The sequence below is a fragment of the Thermobia domestica genome, chromosome 7 (genome assembly GCF_964235325.1).
Source record: "Thermobia domestica chromosome 7, izTheDome1.hap1.1, whole genome shotgun sequence".
NCBI lineage: Eukaryota > Metazoa > Arthropoda > Insecta > Zygentoma > Lepismatidae > Thermobia > Thermobia domestica.
Genome location: NC_137460.1, coordinates 21,881,324 through 21,902,793, shown reverse-complemented (window position 1 = coordinate 21,902,793; position 21,470 = coordinate 21,881,324). Strand labels below are relative to the sequence as shown.

At 37.5% G+C, this 21,470-nt stretch overlaps 2 protein-coding genes across 6 annotated transcripts in view; one reads left to right on the top strand and one right to left on the bottom strand.

Moving 5' to 3' along the window:
- KFase (kynurenine formamidase) overlaps window positions 1-20,937 on the bottom strand; it is a 75,639-nt gene extending 54,702 nt beyond the window's left edge. For 3 of the 5 annotated variants that reach the window (XM_081764204.1, XM_081764207.1, XM_081764208.1), the window contains exons 1-2: window positions 11,412-11,476; window positions 2,532-2,622 (exon numbers count right to left, since the gene is read on the bottom strand). In XM_081764204.1, coding sequence (XP_081620330.1) covers window positions 2,532-2,622; window positions 11,412-11,441 — 121 coding nt within the window. In that variant the 5' untranslated portion in view covers window positions 11,442-11,476. Of the gene's footprint in view, window positions 1-2,531; window positions 2,623-7,958; window positions 8,125-11,411; window positions 11,477-20,371 lie in introns of those variants that run through there. The other 2 variants (XM_081764206.1, XM_081764205.1) reach the window with 2 other exon arrangements.
- LOC145689120 (uncharacterized) lies at window positions 12,050-15,766 on the top strand. The gene is made up of 3 exons (XM_081763250.1): window positions 12,050-12,060; window positions 12,599-14,178; window positions 15,729-15,766. The coding sequence occupies exons 1-3, from the start codon at window positions 12,050-12,052 to the stop codon at window positions 15,764-15,766; spliced, it is 1,629 nt and encodes a 542-aa protein (XP_081619376.1).
- Window positions 20,938-21,470: the final 533 nt, after the last annotated feature.

Genomic DNA, 21,470 nt, shown 5'->3' with positions numbered 1-21,470 from the left:
GTGAGTCGTTCTGTAATAGTAAATCAAATACGTTCAATAAAAGAGAGAGAAGGTGAACGCACAGGGTACGGAACCAGCAAAGCATGGTCTATCCAGAAATTGGCATAATTTACCATATGTGGTCTCATTGTCCTGTTAAAAAAGACCCCATCCACGATTGTAGGAACGCAAAAGACCTCCACTTCTCAGCGAAGTCATGCTGGCGGTCAACGTTCTGTAAACGCACATTAAACGCTAGCGGGAAGGGAATTCTATGGCATTCCGGATGGTTATGGTGATACAGACTGGATGTCTCGCCCACTCTCTGGATGCCATACTACCAGACGCGGAATTGAGTTCGGCCAGCCCTGTGAGGCGTTCTTGCACCATTCCAAACACATGCGTTCATAGAGTGCAATCAAAAAAGAAGTTTCAGCAATAAACGCTGTGAAAAAAATACTCCGATACTCCAGACGACATGGAAACGATATCTAGAAACTGGTCATTGTGCCAAATTGTCAGTGAGTGTTCGTAATGTAGCTGTACAATTAGCACTAGCCATGAGCAAACAATGCTTATCCTCACGGTCAATGATGGGGCTGTTTGATCTTCGACGGCGGTATGTTTCTCCTTTCTCAAGCAATTGGTAATATAATTTGCATTTGCATTCATTCCGTTCAACTAGGAATCAATTTCGCGAGTCTACTAGTATGGCTCCCACATTCACCGCCAAATCATATTTTAATTTCGAGGGCATATTAACTTCGAGTAAACTGATTTCCTATGTAATCGCAACTATCGTTTCATTAGTTGGTTACCAAAAGGTCTGGCCAGCACATGTGAAAATTAACACATCTGTGCTGCTAACCATATTACTGTCTTCCCACGCAGTTTACCACGGTCTTCAGCTAACACCTTCGTCTTCACGAATTTTCTGTTATCTCTTTACAATCTATTAACTGTAGCCTCTTTCACCCCATCCCTCTTTTTGCTGCCACCATACTTTTTAGCATGTCACTCATAACACAGTTCCTTTTCACCCAATATCCCAAACAGTTTCTTTACTTCTTCTAAGTTTATTATTTCTTGTTTATTATTTGGGCTTCCACTTTGTAGTCGCTCGATTTTTATTATTTGTTATTAAGTAATCTTAATCCGTCATTGGATCTTTGTAATGGAACAATATTAATTGTAAAAATCTTTAATATCCGTTCAATTGAAGCTGAAACAATAACATGTACTCATGTTGGTAATTGAGTTTTCATTCCTTGAATTGCTTTGATGTCATCTGATGTAGAATACCCTTTCCTGTCAAGCCATCTTTTGCTGTGTCAATTAACAAAGCATAAGGACAAACGCTTGAACACTTGAACTTCGTGGCAAATTTCAGCAGTATATGAAACTATTATGTACGAGGCTAAGCCAAAGATCCCATCAGTCCTCATGAATTACAAACACACACTATTCATTCTTACTATTTCTGATTTCAGTTGGTGAGATTATCGAAACTACGGCCGATGATTTAACTTCTGAACCTACTGCATATCTATGGGCTGGGATGGCTGACACTTAGTTCAATATTTCTTTGAAGACACTGTGAATCGACGTCTTATAACATATTGTTCTAATTTATTCCACGACTGAAAGGGCAGTGATTTGAAAGTCGTGATGTGCAATTACGTGTTATGCAATTACCATAAGAGAGTATCCGAATCAGACATTTCTTAATAAATTGTTTGGAAAAAGTCTTACATAGTTACCAACAGTCGGATATGTAACGGAAGATTTCGAGGTTTTATTTTGATTGATATTCTGCGCACGCCACTGGCTACCAGTACTTCTTCAGTGGTCACTCAAAAGTCTGTGTAATGGCGCCTTGTGGCGGTATATCACAGAAATCGTTCTAGCTTTATATAATTAAAGAGAGGAAATAGATGTTTGATATGCATTTAACTGAATCACTTCAGCAATGTAGGATTTAGATTTCTTGGCTTTCGTCATCTATGGCCATGTTAGCCCATCACGTTTGACGGATGAAATCCCTCGGCGATCACACCATTAGGATAAAGGGAAGGAAGTGGCCTGGAACTTATATTGTAGGTACCACCCCGGGATTTGCCTGGTGTAAATGAGGAAAACCTCATTTAGGATGGCTGGCCTGAAAACCGGTTTACACTTTTTTTTAACCGAGTGCGCCCATCGGAAATCGAACCCGGGATCGCTCACTTCAACAGTGGTGTTGCGGAGAATTGGTCATCGTACTTGCATGCTTTGAAGGTGACAGCAGATAAACAGATATACAGACTGAAATAACTGCTTTTTAATCACGTTGTCGAAAAAATCAAGTATGTCATTTTCTATTTTGTGTTACACTACATTCATGCATCCATTTTTTTTTTCATGAGTTGCACAATTCAGTAGGAGTTCTGGAACTTTTGACTCACCCTATACACTGTATTTTGTAGTGGTCTGTTAAATAGTTTAGAAATTAAAAGTTCAAGGAAGTCACATGACATTCGTAATATCAATAAAAAAAATTATTGGAAGCTTACCTTTGGTAATTATCTCCATATGTTTCTGAATAACTTCCTGAGGACCATAACGATGCGACCAGCGACTTGGTGAGTATTGCAATTCTGCTTCCTAAAGAAGTTTAATAAGTTTCAAGCATTTTTAAAAATATAATAAAAAGGGAATTACTGTTATTTTATCAATATTACTTTACATGCAGACATACATGTTATTCCAGTCAATGTATACTCTATGAGACCTCTCTCTCTCTGGAAAGTTCAACGTAATCATTACATACGTAAATGTATGGTTGCTTCAGCTGAAATTTCAGTAATTTTAGTTTCCCACGAAAACAGTTAAATAATATTAATCAGAAACATGATTCTTTAAAAATAACAATGTTACATACCATATATTCAGCATTTTCTTCAGCGATTTTTTTTAAGGTTTTGTTTCCTGCGCAGCAATTTGCGGAACAAAAATTTGCATCGCAATTTATAATTTTTGTGTAGCATTTCGGCAGCAATGAAAATGGGAACGATTTACTTTACTGTCTTACATGAACATGAAACAATGAAAAACAATTTTATATATAACAAACACTATGCAAAACAGAGGAAAAGTAATGACAATCCTTTTATTTATTTATTTTTAAGGTACTAACTTTACCATTATACAGACTGTCTAAGATAGAATCTGTGTTCACATTGAACTTTTTATTAAATGCTGAAACCATAATGTCGTCAAGAAATAGGGAATTAACATTACGTAGCCCACGAAGTGAACCTTATTGTTATGGCAAAAACAGCAACTTAATGGCAGTGCGGTGGCTCAGTGGTAGACCCTAACAGCACAATCACATAGCAGGCATATGCCTATCATGTTCCCTCAGGTACATAGGAATGTGTCCAGTATGTGTCTTATGTACCTCTGAGAGAGAAATCACATGGATGGCAGGTGATAGTCACAGTCTATGTCCGACCCTAAGCACATGCCTGACATGTACCTGTGGAACGTGCTTAGCATGTTCTAGTTATGTTCCCCATGCCGTAAGCGTCAATGAACCACAAACTTACTCCCCCAAAATATGTTAAATCGCCTATATGCATAATGTGTTTGCATTAAGGTGAGTCTAAAAAACACTTGAAACAAGCAAAAAAATATATCCCAGGAGGGGGGGGGCAACCACCAACCTTTGGTTAACTAGCCGCGTGCTCTACCAACTTAGCCACAGAGGCGATGAAAACAATATCGCTTGTAGAGGCATAAATGTTTGAGGTCTTCTGAATTTGGCTAATCAGAGTGCTCCTTTAATCGCGTATATTCGACGATAACCGTTTGGAATAAGATAAAATTTACTCCCCATGTAATTTTATAACAAAATGACGAGTGTCTATTTACTATCTTCCATATTCACTTTCAAATGATCGGCGACAGTTGCCATCTAATAAAATTGATGCGTTTGTTGCTTCTAGTACACAATCGCTTAGAAAAAGAACCAAGAAATGCATCAAATGTGGGGGATAAAGTTAAACACCTAAATGTAGCATGCTTAGCACATCTTGTGCTGTTAGAGTATCTGAAACAGTATGTACCTAAAGGACGTACCTAGAACATGACAGATATATGTCCTAAGTGACGACATAAAAACAAATGACTTAGAGTGCGAAACTGAGCCGGGTATATAAACGCTATATTTGTGGTACATAGTTGCAAATGTCAATTAGGTGTAACAAGCACCTAAAAGTGTAGGTAGCTGAAGTACATACTTAGCACATGAATATCATATGTGCCAAGTGTCAGGTATCTAAAAAGTAGCTGGGACACCTAAATGGCACGTGCCTAGCACATCTTGTGCTGTTAGGGTACGCAAGGACAGGATTTTTACCAGGAGGGAAACCTCAAACTCATTCCACAATGCGACAAGTGCCTCAACCGATATGAAGACTATGTCAAGAAATAACCTAATGTATGTACTATCTGTTGGCTGTATTGGTTGTATGAAATAATATATACACATTTCATTGCAGGCTTTGTAACCTTATTTTCTGATCATTCCTTTTATGTCTACGTTAAACCTCATGTATAGTTCTCGAGAAAATGGAAGAAAAACTATTAATTAATTTGTAAACGTATAAAATTGATGCTACACAAGAACTAAGCTAGCTATTGAGCTGAAACTCATATTGAAATATATCTTATTAAGCTTGCGTTATGATACGCATACCAACAAGACGACAGTAGATACTGGTAGTATGGTTAATGAGATGTTGCCTAAAATTATCATTAAGAGTCTTCATCCCGGCGAAATTAAAATACCGCTAATTTTACAGTAATTATGTGATATCTTCAAATAGATAAAAGATAATTGAAATATGGAACAAGAGCGCCCTAGACAATATTATTTTGCGTGAGGTACCGTTATAACAAGTCACCTAGTGGCTTTCCGTTTTCAGCTGTTTAGAAACGCGAAAATAAATGCCGATTTTCAAAATGGCTCGAAATCGAAAGCAGATAAGTGAGTTGTGATAACGGTTTCTTATGTAAAATAATATTGTCTAGGGCGCTCTTGTTCCCCATTTCGATTATCTTTTATCTATTTGAAGATATCACATAATTACTGTAAAATTAACGGTATTTTAATTTCGCCGGGATGAAGACTCATAAGTGTGAAATTTGAAGTTCTGTTTGATTAAAATATTGTCCAAATGTAAGAAATACGAGAATAGTCGATACTGCACATCAAATTCAACAAAATAACGTGCTTGAGGGTAAATTTTCATGCATAGTTTTCGTAAATATCAAAAAGAACGAACTTTTGTGGGGCTACAAGTATATTTGACGTTATGAATAATAAATGATAGTTTTTATTTTGCTGAAGGAAGTTGTTATTTATTTCTGCATTGTATATGTATCAAAATACATTACTAACAAGCAAATTGTTCATTGTTCTTTGTTAACGGTGACACATAATCTTTACGCACATACTAATTATTAAAAGAAACTCGTGGAAAGATGCTTCGGAGAAAGAAACATTCAAAGTGCAATTAATTCAAAGTGAGTTGATGTAAGCTTAACTACTATCTCCAAATAAAAGAATTCATATAGAATAGATTCCATGAATCGAATTATAAAATGAATTGGTATTCGACAAGAACATCCAATTCAATTAATAATAACAATAACTTGCTCTATTATTATTATTATTATTATTATTATTATTATTATTATTATTATTATTATTATTATTATTATTATTATTATTATTATTATTATTATTATTATTATTATTGCTGAACATGATTTGTTACCAGACTTTTGGCTCACTCTCTATTTGAACGCGAGTCTGGGTATAGTACATTATGCTCATTCTAATTTACACACGTTCAGTGGCGTTTTTAGGATTTTGTTTCAGGGGGCTATGCACAATACGAGAATAAGCACTTATATTTTTCCTTTTGGGTGTTGACAAATTTTAATGAAATTGTGAATATTACAAATTTATTTCTGGGGACATGAGCCCGATAGCCACTCCCTAAATACGCCACTGCACCAGGGGCGTCATTTGGGGAGGGCAGGAGGGGGCAATTGCCCCCCCAAGAGTTTGAGGAATACATATACTTTAATCGATTGTCTACTAATATACTAGTATAAAACGTGAAAGTCTTATGTTGGTGGTGCTCTTGCCCCCCTCAAGTCAAGTCTGAAATGACGCCCCTGCACTGCACACGTTATATACATTTTTTTAAGGATACATGGAAGCGCGTCAGGGTGTTTTGTCTTGATTATCTACTGAAGAGAATCCGAATATTTATTTGCAAAGCTTACAAAATATTTCCTTCTCATTTTCTTTTCTTTCGTTAATTAGGAAGGAAGAAATCGTCCATGCTTGAAATATGTTGGTATAAAATGGTTCAATCGATATAATTTGATTTTTATTGTCAACCGACGTTTTTACCACAAGGCGACTTAGATTTCTGCGAGAGACACTAGGCTCTGGAGGCACCGAGCCGCCGGTTTTTTAAAACAGGCAAATCAATTACAAATGTGGTATTTATATAATAATAAATTTCTACCGTAAAACAATTCCTTAAACTTAAAATTTACCCGGTTAGGCACAAAACCCATACTTTATTTTTTTTTTACAGTGGCTTTAAATGTTTTTGCTTAGGGGGAAAAATTACTTAAAAACGCCCCTGATTATTATTATTATTAAATCACTATTAAAACTTAACAGAAAGAATCTCTAACAAATCTCTAACAATTTGAAGTCTTATTCTTGCCATTAAATAAAACTCTTTTTTGTTCAATTTGTTGTGAAAAATCATCATGCGCAAGGTTTTGTAATATCATTGAGCATAAATCCCATAAATGATAGGAAAGCATTTTAGTTTACACTTTTTTTTTTTTTTTGGCAAAGCAGTTAGCGTACGCACCTTTGAATAGGAAACCTGGGTTCAATTTCCGGTGGGAGTTCATGTGGTTCGGAGCTCACGTTAAGGTGTAGGTTCACGTTTCGTATAACCTCGCTGCGGGAAGGACGATAAACTAAAAATCAAATCAACTTTTTATTTAGCGAGTTCTATTCGAAACAAATTTGAGAGTTGCGATCTATTTTTACCTATCCTTACGCTTGGGTAGCTTTCTTATATGGATTAAAAACATCATTTAGGCATTTACTTAGCGTTTCTAATGAGGACATAATATGGTACGGCATGTCAGTGCTAAAATACAGGGTGGCACAGAAGTAGGTATACACCCCTGCATTGGTCAAGTACAACTTTCTAGTTTGTGGGTTCATTTGCTTCGGCTCTTCCGAGCTTAAAATATACTGTAAGAAAAAATACATTAAGAACACATAATAAAGAAACTAAGTCTACCTGATGGATAACAATAAGAAATGATATAAAATGCAATGAGCTGATCAGTACCGTACTGTATACCTACTTTTGGGCTACCTTGTATTACTTCGGAGCGACATGTCGCGAGTTTGAGTCCGGGGAATACCATATAGAATTGGTAGTGCCCAGGTAATGTAAGAATGTTTCGCCCGTTGTATCATTGCTGCTAACATTTTCACGATATTCACTTATTTGATACTTCAGATCATCCACTTACAATTTAATTAAGCATTTAATACTTATTTATATCATTAATATGACATTGAAATGAAGAACAGCACAATATTAATAAATGCTACTTAATTTTTCATAGATTGAGCAACATAACGTAGAATTTTGAGGTTGTTTCATTCTTCCTCTTCTTTTTCCGATTTCAACCGACAATCAACGATTTTTCACGAAACAGAAGATAATACCCCATAGCGTGATAGGCTATCTGATTGTGAATCATTATGTTCTTTAAAAAAAGTTCATAAATTCAATATTTCTGTACATTGTATTCGTATATTCTTTCCTTAGGATAATGATAAATTTAAAGAACATACAGAAAGGAAATGTTTTACTTACAGCTCGATCCATTACGTAAAGATGAGTCGTCGTCGTTCCGGCGAAAGTAAATCAAACCAAGTGAATCGGAAGACTTTCTTGTGCTCGTAACAAGAGTCACGTGATGTATTTTTTTTCTGTAATAAACTGTCCATAAGGGATAATCTACCTATTGCATTTCTAATGCTACTGTAATGGTATAGAAGTTCCGCAACCCTTTTCTACTCGCGGCATAACGTAAATATCCATGACTCAACACGACACACCAAAACGTTATTCTCCTCAAAAATGTACTATATAACACTAATAGGCCTAATGTATAAATGTGTATTGCAGTCAACCTATTATTATTATTATTATTATTATTATTATTATTATTATTATTATTATTATTATTATTATTATTATTATTATTATTAAACAAATTGAGTGCGAGCGGTCCCGAGTTCGATTCCCGGTGGGGATACTTGGTCGAAAAAGTGTAAAAGTTTTTTCAGGCCAGACATCGGATTCCTGAGTGAGGTTTTCTAGGTTTTCCTCATTCATGCTGTATTACTCTAAGTAGTGTCATAAAGATATTAAGTTCAAGAAGAACTAGGAGTAATACCGGGAAATATATATGTATGCCGCAATCCCAGAGAAATCAAACAATTTGTTTAAAAAAAAAAATAACAATATTTTATTACAATTAACGTCTGTGGCTGCCTGATTTTTTGTTAGTAACTGAGAAAGGAAAATACATGGCCAGCTAAGGCAATATCTCAACAGTCGAGCCCAACCGAAAACGCTAGGCGAGCCTATGGCTCTGAATATATGTATACATATGTTACTTAATTTCCTCCAAGGATTAGTACGCGATGTGGTCTGCTCACTAATTTTTGAATTTAATATATTTTCTGCTAATTAGCTAATTAATAAAATGGAATTCAATATAATATTAACACCTAGTATTTAGAAAAAATATATATAAGCGTATTTATGAGATTCCATGAACTGACTATACAGTGGCTCACAAAATTGATCGTACACCCTACTAGTTTCTAAAAATGAACGCGTAAATTAATTACTTGTCATAAAGTCTACATGATTGCAGTTACTGAGGTGGAACTGATGTTTATGAGACCCATTTGTATGAGTATTGCACCTTCTTGTCCTCCGTGTCTACAGTTATAGGTGGATTCTCCAGATCCATGTACAAAAGACAGTCACAAAATTGATCGTACACTTTACATTTAGCTCGTGCTGAAGGGGAAGGGGTGGAAACAAACAAAGCTGAAGGAGTGAGTCACTGAACTAGTAGGTTATCCACGTCCTTCTACACATTTGAGGTGAGTGCAACACGAACAAAGTGCAGCACAATCGCACCAAAAAGTGAAACTACACAATCTAAACGTAAATTAATTATTAAACTAGCCTGGAGGGCAAATCTTTAAGAACTATAGCAAAAGTAACGGGAAGAACACATTCAATCATCCAGGCAGTTGTCAACTGATTCAAGTACGAGGGCAGGATAAGAAATAAAGTTGGTTGAGGAAGAAAATCTATACTGAGTGAAAGAGACGAACAAAGAATCATTTTAAAAATAAAGAGGATCCTCGTAAAAGTGTACCCAAACTGACAACAGAAGTGGTATCATCCATTGGGAGACCCCTTTCCATAAAAACAGTGAGAAGAACTTTAAGAAAAGCTGGATGCAATGGCCGAGTTGCTAAGAAGAAGCCCTATATTAACAAGACGAATCAACGCAAAAGGCTTCAATTTGCTCTGGAACATAAGCAATGCTCCGAAGACTTTTGGAATAGCTTAATATTTAGTGATGAGAGCAAATTTTTACCTATATGGATCCGATGGACACAAAATTATTTGACGAAACCTAATACAGAATTTAAGAAGGAACACACTAGACCAACAGTAAAACATGGAGGAGGATCAGTCATGGTTTGGTGCTGCATGGCAGCTTCTGGCGTAGGAAATCTACACTTTATTGAGGGAACAATGGATAAATTTGCATATCTCAACATGTTGAAGACGAACTTGAAGCCTAGTGTAGAAAACTTAGGACTTGGACAGTTCTACAGATTTCAGCAGGACAACGACCCCAAGCATACCGCTCATATTGTGCGCTCATGGCTATTGTATAACACACCAAAGACTCTTGCAACCTCTCCTCAATCACCAGATCTCAATCTCATAGAAAATCTATAGTGGGAATTACAGAAGAATGTGCAGCAGCGCCAACCGAATAACCTGACAGAAGTGAAGACGTTCCTGAAAGAAGAGTGGCTCAAGATTACACCTAGTATTACAAAGAAGTTGGTACAATCAATGCCAAACAGACTAACTGAGGTAATAAGAAGAAACGGGCTTGCAGCTCGCTACTGAACGTTCCAAATTTATAAATGGACAAGGTGTACGAATAATTTTGTGACTCTTAAGTTTGTGTATGAAAGTGTTTTGTTTCTACGTTCAAGGTCTGATTTTGTGTAAAGGAATGAAATAAATATATTTTGTTTCCCTTCACATAATATATTTCAGTTTCTTGTAATATAAACTATGTAAAAGAGGTTATTTCTATTCATTTGTCTCAAAGCGCCAAGTGTACGATCAATTTTGTGAGCCACTGTATGTAATCGCATCCAGTACCTTGCACATCAAACCAAGTACGTTACTAGTCTCCGTTCACAGCAACAAATAGCCCTAAATTATTCCTTCCAATTATTAAAAAAAAAAAAAAGGTTATAGTTAAGGAGCTGTACTTCCCATTTAGGGAAGGACGAGAAACGCCATACTTTCAGGCATTATTTATTGACTATCTAGGATGTTAAAAAGTAGGTAATAGACTGAGTTCTTGCCCTTGTACTTAGGGTGTTTAGGTAGTGCAACAGTAAGATGTATCCTCGTGCACGGGAGATGAGAAGTAGCTATTCTTAACTATTACCAAAAAAAACGTTTTCTATTATGTGCTATCGTTTATTCTGGGAATAATATTCAATAGCAATTAAATGGTATCGAACCTACAGCCCTTATCATTCAAATGCAAGACATAACCCGTCACCTCTGACCAATAATATATTGCCCTAAAATCATTCACTCAGTTCTAAATTGTACCCGTTTTAAACAAGCCTTTTAGTGTATTAAAACAACTAATAAATACGAGCAGAAAGTAATTCTCACACTCCGTAATAATCGCGTTTAAATAGAGCAAGGCATGAACGAACAAATATAGGTGATTACTCCAATATACACCTTTTATTTTATTTGTGTTATTTTTTCTTTTTCTCTACACTTTTTTTTTTCAGCCACAAAACCAGTAGTTTTGAGTCTTAAATAAACGCAATTAGCATTCATAATGATAATTGTAATAGAAACTTTAAATTACTTTTCGTTTTTTAAAACATGTTTCAACAAGAATTCTAAATTACAAACGTTCATTTTGACTCAAAACCCTGATTCCGTACCTTCCCTTACTATTACCTGTTTTACACTACAACCACAACGAAACATTCGTAGCAGCCGGGCAACTATCTAGGTAGGTGGCAGGTTACGTCATCGCGCGAAGCACGCACAAGTACTTTAAGAGGCCTTATCACTGTGAAATTAAATTACCGCTAATTTTACAGTAAGTATGCGATATCTTCAAATAGATAAAAGATAATCAAAATGTGGAACAAGATCGCCCTAGACAATATTATTTTGCATGAGGTACCGTTATCACGAGTCACCTAATGGCTTTCCGTTTGCAGCCATTTAGAAACGCGAAAATAAATGCCGATTTTCTAAATGGCTGGAAATCGAAAGCAGATAAGTGAGTCATGATAACGGTATCTCATGTAAAATAATATTGTCTAGGGAGCTCTTGTTCCACTTTTCGATTATCTTTTATCTATTTGAAGATATCATATAATTATTGTAAAATTAGCGGTACTTTAATTTCGCAGTGATAAGGCATCTTAAGGGGCGTGGCTTCCTACGAACAGATACAGCTGCCTACGTAACAGCTGGTGGTTCGGAACAAACAATTCTCATAGCTTCAGTGCCCAGAGCGAACGGAGAATAAACTATGCTAGATTTTTTTTTTAGGAATCAATAAATTTCGCTACAACACCAGGCAAATGCCAGGATGGTATTTAACATATAGGTTCTAAGCCGGTTTGTTCCTTCGCCAGTCCTCCCTTCCCTTTCCTCGGATAGTGTGATCGCCGAGAGACGTCTCCCCTCATACGTGACGGGCTAACATGACCATAGATGCCGAAAGTGCAGAAATCTAATACTGGGCATTTCCTTTTTGACCAAAGGTTGTCCAGCCCAGAGTATATATTACTTATATCCGCTGATCTCTACATAATTGCCCTGATGACGAGAACGATGACAGCTCTCGAAACGTTGGCCTATCCACCAGTTTTCACCTGGCTGATTGCCCGAGAAGAACTTTATAATATACGCCGCCAGGAAAGCTTCAAATCTTACTTCAAACACCTCTACGGGGAGGAAATCCTACGCAGCATATTACAACTTCAAGACCTGCGTAAGAAGAAGGCTCGAACGCTTTGTAATCTTGCCTTCCTTTTGAGATGCAGAGATCAGCACGTCATTCCTGTCTTCGCACAAATACGTTACCCACTTCACTCGCTTCGAATTAGCAAGATTATACATCGTACCAGTTTAGCTCTTGTGAAGGAACGCATTAGTTTCACCCGCTGGAAACTCGACAGATTAGATCGCAAACTTCTATCAACTCAGCTCTTCCTCACTGGACACTTGACTACGGCAGACTGGGATTGGGTTGACACCAGTTCCACGGCACAGGCAGAATCACTTCTCCTCATAACTACAAGGAAACAAAGTAAGAAATTTTCACGACTACAGAGACCGATACAGGATACATCAGAGCGAAATCCAGACAGAGTCATCATCAATCTTACAGACAATCAACTAGATGAAGCCACTTCTTCACTGCTACAAAAAGGTCTGAACTTCGCTCCAGCGCCTAAGTTCATTCCGTCTACAGAAATAATTTCCAGCATTGAACAAGCTATACACTCTCTTCCAACAGCAGAAGCAGACGAAATTCGCCATGAAGTAAGTTTGGCCCTGAAAAGGGCCAGAATACCAAAACCTAATATTTCCAAAGAAGAAAGAACAGCTCTCAAAAATCTCCGCCAAGACACCAACACCACCATATTACCAGCAGACAAAGGCAATGCAACTGTACTTATGCCTACAGAAGTCTACAAGAACAAGATGTTAGAGCTACTCAATGACACGGCCTACAGACGCCTTAAGAGGGACCCTACACCTGCAGTCGAACGGAAAGTAGCAGCTCTTTTGAGAAAAGCCAGTTTACCAGATGAAACCCGCAAGGAAATCACGCCACACGGTAGTCAGCCACCCCGACTTTATGGCCTGCCAAAAATACATAAGCCTGACATCCCGATGAGACCCATCGTCAGTGCCATTGGGGGTCCAACTTACCGCCTAGCCAGGTATCTCACCTCTCTGCTTCAGCCATTAGTAGGACAGTGTGAGCATCATGTGAAAAATTCATCCGACTTCGTGAATACACTAAAAACAATACGCACAGCTCCAGGAGACCTTCTAGTCAGCTTCGATGTGGTTTCATTGTTCACCAAGGTTCCAGTTCAAGATACGTTACTCCTACTTAGTGAACACTTCACACCGGAAATTGTGGAATTATTCAGAATCACCTTAACTTCAACATACTTTCTATATGATGGACAGTACTATGAACAAACGGATGGAGTCGCCATGGGATCACCACTTTCACCAGCAGTTGCGAATTTCTTTATGGAAGATTTTGAGCAAAAAGCATTAGAACTGACACCTTTCAAGCCGTCATGTTTTTATAGATTCGTAGATGATACGTTTGTCATCTGGCCTCACGGGGAGAAGACACTGCATTTGTTCCTCGAATTTCTTAATAAACAACATAATAATATCAAGTTCACAATGGAGATTGAAAAGGACGGATGCTTGCCATTCCTGGACATTCTCATCCGCCGGAAGCCCGATGGTAGTCTCGGCCATAGCGTCTACAGGAAACCTACTCACACTGACCTCTATCTCAATGGCAACAGTTTTCATCATAAGTCACAGCGAAACACCGTCATCAGCACACTAGCACATAGAGCGAAAGACATCTCAGACGAAGAATCCCTCCCTCGGGAACTGGATCATCTCAAGAAGACGCTACTCCAGAATAATTACAAGAAGCATGATATCAGTTTGGCCCTGAAAAGGACCTTTTCTGAACAGAGGAAATCCAAAGAAGAAACTGAAGAACCATTGAGTATAGCAGTTTTACCATACACTGGACAACTTTCTGGAAAGATCTCCCGGATTCTGAAAAAACACAACATTAAGGCCATACACAAGACGCACCAAAAATCAGGAACTTACTTCGCCCGATCAAAGATGACTTGGGCTTAAAGACACCAGGCGTGTATCGTATACCCTGTGAATGCGGAAAGGCTTATATAGGACAAACAGGACGCACCATTGAACAACGTTGCAGAGAACATGAAAATTACATTAGATTATTCCATCCAGAAAAATCAGGTTTAGCTGAACACAGTTTATCAGAAGGCCATAAAGTTTTATTTAAGGATACATCCATCATTACCAAGAGCACCAGTTACTGGACCAGGATAGTAGCCGAATCTCTCGCCATAGTTCATGAACCGAACAACGTTAATAGAGACACTGGATTTCAGGACTCTGTGTGAAACGCATACAACAGTAGTGAAAAAAAAGTGTACATAAATATACAAACGGTGTGATCAATAATGTGCTAGTGCACCGCAAATCTAAAACTAACTTAGTGTAATTAGCTCAGAATAAACAGTACTTTGCAGTCGATTGTGTATACTAAGTGTTCAGGTAGGCAAGCAAATGTTGTAAGACTAAATCCAACGTAACATTGTATAATGTAAGATTTTCCATAATTTTCTTATAAGTGCGTAGTTCTTAGTGTAAACAACACCCTACAAGAGAAAAAACTTAACAGCATAAGTGAGACATACACAAAGTAGAGTGATTAAAAAATTGTGCTAGCGTAGTGTAAACCCAAAATTAGTGAAATTAGTGCAGTGTGCTCTTAATAAATTGGTATAGTGTAATCAGAAAATTACCACTAGTGCAACGAGTGTGGAATAAGTAATCAGAATAGTGCCTACAAGTGCGTTCGTAGTGCAAACCAAAATCAGTGCATAATGTAAGATTTTCCATGATTTTCTTATAAGTGCGCAGTTCTTAGTGTAATCAATAACCCAAGAGACAGGACTCAATAGTATAAGTGATACATACATAAGGTAGAGTTATTATAAATTGTGCTAGTGCAGTGTAAACCCAAATTAGTGTAATTAGTGCAGAATAGACAGTGCCTTACATTTGATTAGTGTGCACTCAGTAAATTTTTACAGTGTAATCAGAAAATTGTCACTAGTGCAACGTGTGTGAAATAAGTGACCAGTTTTAGTGCCTAGAAGTGCGTTCGTTTAGTGCAAACCAAAATCAGTGCATACAGTGAAAACAAATATATATATAAATAGTCGTCATCATAATAACATAACTTGGCGAATTGGGTAGTGAAGTGAAGAAAGGAAAAATAAATATAAGATTTACATCGTGTAGTGGTTTATAACTATGTGTATACAGTGTTAGTGTAAGGTTGCATCTAGTATTATCAATTAGTTAAAAACAAAAAAAAAGAAGCACTAATTCTTGAAGTAGTGCCCTAATAAACACGATTAACTAATATATAATTCTTTCAAGTAAAGCAAAGGTGTAAGGCAGCTCTTGGCTCTAACTAGTGAATTAGTGTAACGAATTAGTGTAATAGTGAACACAATGGAAGGACCCATCAGCATGAAGGAACCAACGAAGGGATCTCTCACCACGGAGGAACCAGTTACCCCGAACACGCAGGCTGCAGCAGAGACCCTGAGGGAGATGTCTAACGGCTGTGGTACAAGTAAGTTAAATGTTACATACACTGAACTGTTTCCAAATGTGACGAATACATGTACTTCAGATTCCGACTCAGATACTCAAGGCTCCGACTCTACCTCAACATATGCAGACAAGGTAAAATCCCCACCTGCAAACAACACGACAGACAGAACAATCACAAATACGAACCGACAAAAACCAATTATAAACAGAAAATACCCAGACATAACACTTCCAACACATAACTCTTATACAGCTATACGCCATCTTGGAAGCATGCAAATCAAAATGACGGGACAAGGCTACAGAATTACCCCACTTTGTCAGATGACTCACGACGGAATCCTTGAGTATGCGAAGAGGAACAACATAAAAGCCATCTACCATACTAAGGAAATCAAACAGATCAAGGTAGTTATTCGTGGGTTGCCCATAGACATGCCAGTAGATGAAATTCAAGAGTTTATTCAGGGAGTAGTGGGCACCCAAGATGTAACGGTCCATCAATTAAGCAAGAGAGTGTATGTCAATCCTGACAGTAAAGCAGACGGAACAGAAAAGGTGGCGATGCCTCTCTACATGGTAAAATTACCCGACACCAAGGCAAAAGAGAAACTACTGAAACTGCAGCACATTAATTTCATCTCAGTTAGGTTTGAGGACTATATCCAACCTCAAACTGAAGTAGTTCAGTGTCACCAATGCCAGATGTTTAATCACACTGCCCGGTTTTGCAATCGCAAACCGAGATGTGTCAAATGTGCTCAGGAGCATAAAAGCTCCGATTGCAAAAAACCGAAAGGTGACGCACCAGCATGTGCTAACTGCCGCGGTAACCACCCAGCGAGTTATCGTGGATGTCCTGAATACAAGAAAGCACATGCAGCCAAATTTGGGCCTGGTAATAAAGCCATGGCAAGAGAGACAGCGCCCTCCAAACCCTCGATACGACTTCCACTCAAGACCAAAAATCAACCTCCCGCTCACCCATCTGGAGTGATCTCCGTGAGTTCACAACCAGATACTCCCCTATCAGTTACCCAACAAACCTCTCAGAAAAATTCTCCCCCCTCTCCTAAACCCAAACGACAGAGAAGAGGACGAAGACGACAAAGGCATGTCTCTTCTTCTTCTTCTTCTGACGCAACAGACATCGACACCGAACCACCTTTACCACTCTCCCCGGATGACGAAGACCACAAGAGCAAACCAACAGTACCGGATAGACAAGTATTCAATGCATTAACAAAGTTGGGCTTAGTACTAGTTGAGACTCATAAAATAGAAGAAGTTCTACCCGCTATAAGTCAATTCCTTAATACATTTCTAAACTGGGTCATTCATATAGCAAAACCAACTTTAATAACACAATACACTCAAACAGATGGTAATAGTAACAAGTAAATGGGTCACAACTCTAACCATGAGTCACTCCAGATACTCTCTTGGAATGCTGAAGGGCTAAGAGATAAACTCAGGGAACTTGAAGAATTCCTCATTGAAGAACAAATACCCATAGCACTCATAAATGAAACTAACCTTACAAACGATGTAAAAATCAAGATTAGAGGTTACTGCATATACAGAAAAGATAGAAGTGGAGTAGGACAAGGACTCGGAATCCTTATCGCGATCAGGCGAAAACTAATACATGAAGAAATCCCCCTTCCATCACTAAATACAGTAGAAGCAATTGGAATAAAAATATATATCAAAGACAGGCCTATCAATCTTATTGCAGCTTACCAGTCCCCATCCATAGTAATAGACACAGAAGACATCAGGAAGCTTAGTAACACAGCAAACAGTGTGCTTATAATAGGTGATTTAAATAGTAAACATCAAAACTTCTGTAGTAGAGTCAGTAACAATAATGGGCGAAAACTAAATACATTCCTACAGACATCTCCACTCCAAGTCCTTTCCCAATTCCAACCTACTCACTATCCAAGAAATGGCAATAGGCCAGACGTGCTAGATTTCGCATTACATAAAAACATTAACTACAACCTTGAAATAGTCACTTCAAATGACTTAGATTCAGACCACATTCCAATCTTAGTGACGATTAAAGACAAACCGGATACACAAGTACCAAAAAAGACATTAGATTATAAAAACGCAAGATGGGATGACTTTAGAAAAGCAATAGAAAATCAGATTCCAAGAGAGTATAACCTCAGAAACGTAAACGATATTGATGAAGCCATTAACCTGCTGAACCATGCAATAACAGGTGCCATACATACAACCATCCCACTTAAATCGGAACACGACCTTAAACCACTCTTACCTCCTTATATAAAAGATCTAATTAATTACCGTAACAAAATAAGAAAAAAATTCCACACAACCAGAAACCCACTTTACCGAGAAGAGGCAAATAGATTACGACACATCGTACGGTCCGAAATTTCAGACTTTCGTAAACAACAATGGGACAATAAAATACAGAAACTAAACTTTAAAGACAACTCAGTTTGGAAACTGACAAAGAACTTAACAAAATCGTATACACCCACACCATCTTTACACGGGGAAAGGGGCCTTGTTTTTAGTGACAAAGACAAAGCAAACGCCCTCGCAGACTCCCTAGAAAAATCATTCCAACCAAATACAGAACCGTCAAACCCAACACACGACAGAATTGTCAGGAGGACGGTAGATGAATTCCTCACGAGAGTCCCTACGGATAAATTAGCAAAAGTAACACATAAAGAAGTAAACGATATACTGAAGAAATTAAAACCATACAAAGCAGCAGGCCCAGATGGCATACAAAACATTAGCCTAAAAAATCTCCCAATAACGGCAATAAAATATTTCACAGCAATAGCTAATAAAATGCTGCAACTAACTTACTTCCCCAAAGACTGGAAAACAGCTAAGGTGACATCACTGCCAAAACCAGGCAAAGATCCTAAATTCGCTCAAAATTATAGGCCAATCAGCTTGCTAAACACCATGGCAAAACTGATGGAAGCCATAATTTTGAGAAGAATGTTAAAACATATCAACACGAATAACATCATACGAAACGAACAATTTGGCTTTAGAAGGAAACACTCTACCGTCCACCAACTAACACGACTAGTTGAAAACATTACAGAAGCCTTCAATAAGAAACAGGGAACAGGGACAGTGTTTCTAGACATAGAAAAAGCATTCGACCGCGTCTGGACGACAGGCCTCTTATACAAACTAATAAAACTAAAATTCCCGGACAAGCTTGTCCATCTAGTTAAATCATACCTGCATAACAGGAAATTTTACGTAAGTGTTGGCCAGGAATCCTCCACATTAAGAAACATCATGGCTGGTGTCCCACAGGGTTCACTATTAGGCCCCACCCTATTCAGCATATTTATTAACGATATTCCAGAATCTAATAACACAAACATAGCTCTTTTTGCCGATGACACTTGTCTCTTCGCAAACAGTTGGCAACCAAACAAAGCATGTGAATATATACAAGAACACTTATACAAGTTGGAGCAATGGTTTGCCAAATGGAAAATAAAAGTCAATGTCAGTAAAAGTGAGGCGGTCCATTTCACCAAAAGACACAAAAAACCTACACAAGTCCCAAAATTATTCAACAAGGACATAAATTGGAAAAATTCAGCAAAATATTTAGGAATAACATTAGATTCAAAATTAACCTTTAAAACACACATAACCAATCAACTTAATAAAGCATCAGGCAAACTGACTGAAATCAAATGCTTAATGGCAAATAATCACTTAAGTCACAAGGCAAAAAGCATATTATATAAAGCAATCATAAGACCAATTACTACATACGCGGCGCCAGCATGGGGTCATGCAGCAAAAACACATATAAATCGGATACAATTGTTCCAAAACAAAGTAATCAAACTCATAACCAGATGCCCGAGATACACAAGACTTAAACCATTACAAGAACAACTAAACGTGGAACTAATAGATGAACACATAAGAGAAGTCACAAGGAAATTCTATGACAACAACCCACAAGTAGAGAACAGATTGATCACGAACTTAGGAAAATACAATGTCCACCACCACCTCAAACATAAAAGACCACTGAATATCCTCTACCAAAATCCACCAAAATAATAGGAATCAAATATGTTACCAACTCTCTCTCTCCACCCCACTTACTTAAAAAAAAATAAAAAATAAAAAATAAAAAAAATAAATAAAAATAAAAATAATTACAAAAAAATAAAAATAAAAAACTAATAAATAAATCAATAAAAATTATAAAAAAAAGAAAAAAAATTAAAAAAAACATATAAAAATAAATTTAAAAAAAAAACTAATATTATCTAAAGGTAATTTAATGAGTATGAGTGTGATAGAATATTACGAATGCGTGTAAGAGTGTGTATGAGAGAAATAAATGCGCGGGGGGGGGGGGGCGAGGGAGAGAGAGAAAATTAAACTTAAATAACAAATAAACTGAAAATAAACTCACTTACCCAAGAGTCTCAAGAAATGCAGTATATAACATCATGACTATTATCTGGAATAAACTCGAACTTGTACTAATTACCAAACAAGCGTCCTAAGTCTCGTTTCAGGTAATCGACACAACTACTCCAACAACCGATGACGACCTTGGCGTGAAATAAGGATCAAGAAGACGGCCAGACATGCATGTTTAAAAAAAATAACAGATGTCCCACTAACAGAACACTTCCCCACTACAGACAACACAGATTTGTATAAACATTTAACAGATTTTAAGATAGGTTTTGCAATTAAACAGATAAGTTATTAATGTACTACTACAGACATGTTTACATGGATTTTCGCCACCCTTCATACGTGGTTTTGCCATGTAAATACTTATGCATGCAGCATGACCGATTTAGGGGTTTTTTTCCTGGTTTCCAGGTTTTTTGTCCCTCTCACAAAACATAATAAATCTTCTCTCGCGCTTTCCTATCTTCTTCTTTACCCTTCTTTCTTTCTATTTACACAACTGTAGATCCGCGGAAAATGTCTCCGTCAAAGATAGAAGCCGCGACAAACACTCCCACCCGACAGATGCTTTAGTTTATTAACTGCATGTGAGGAGAGGCATGTAGACAGATGGTTGATGCCTTACTCTCTGTCAGGACGCGGGCTTTCCTGAGGGGCGTCCTTATTTAAAATTTTTCTGTTTCTGTTTTCAACTCAGCCCCCTGTGGAACCCGGTCATCAGTACCACAGCAAAGAAAACGACACACAAACATTCAGATAACCCTCAGCCAATCAATAGCACGGACTACGGAACTTAGCCAGCCAATCACAGCTCCAGTTTTTCAAATTGAACCAGCCAATCAGGAACCAGCATTTTCAGCCAATCAGGAACCAGCATTTTCTCCAGCCCAGAGTATATATTACTTATATCCGCTGATCTCTACATAATTGCCCTGATGACGAGAACGATGACAGCTCTCGAAACGTTGGCCTATCCACCAGTTTTCACCTGGCTGATTGCCCGAGAAGAACTTTATAAGTCATATACACTTACTGTAGATAAACGTAACGTGTTAATAAGACCTATTTTCCTAGTTTGAAATATGTTAATGG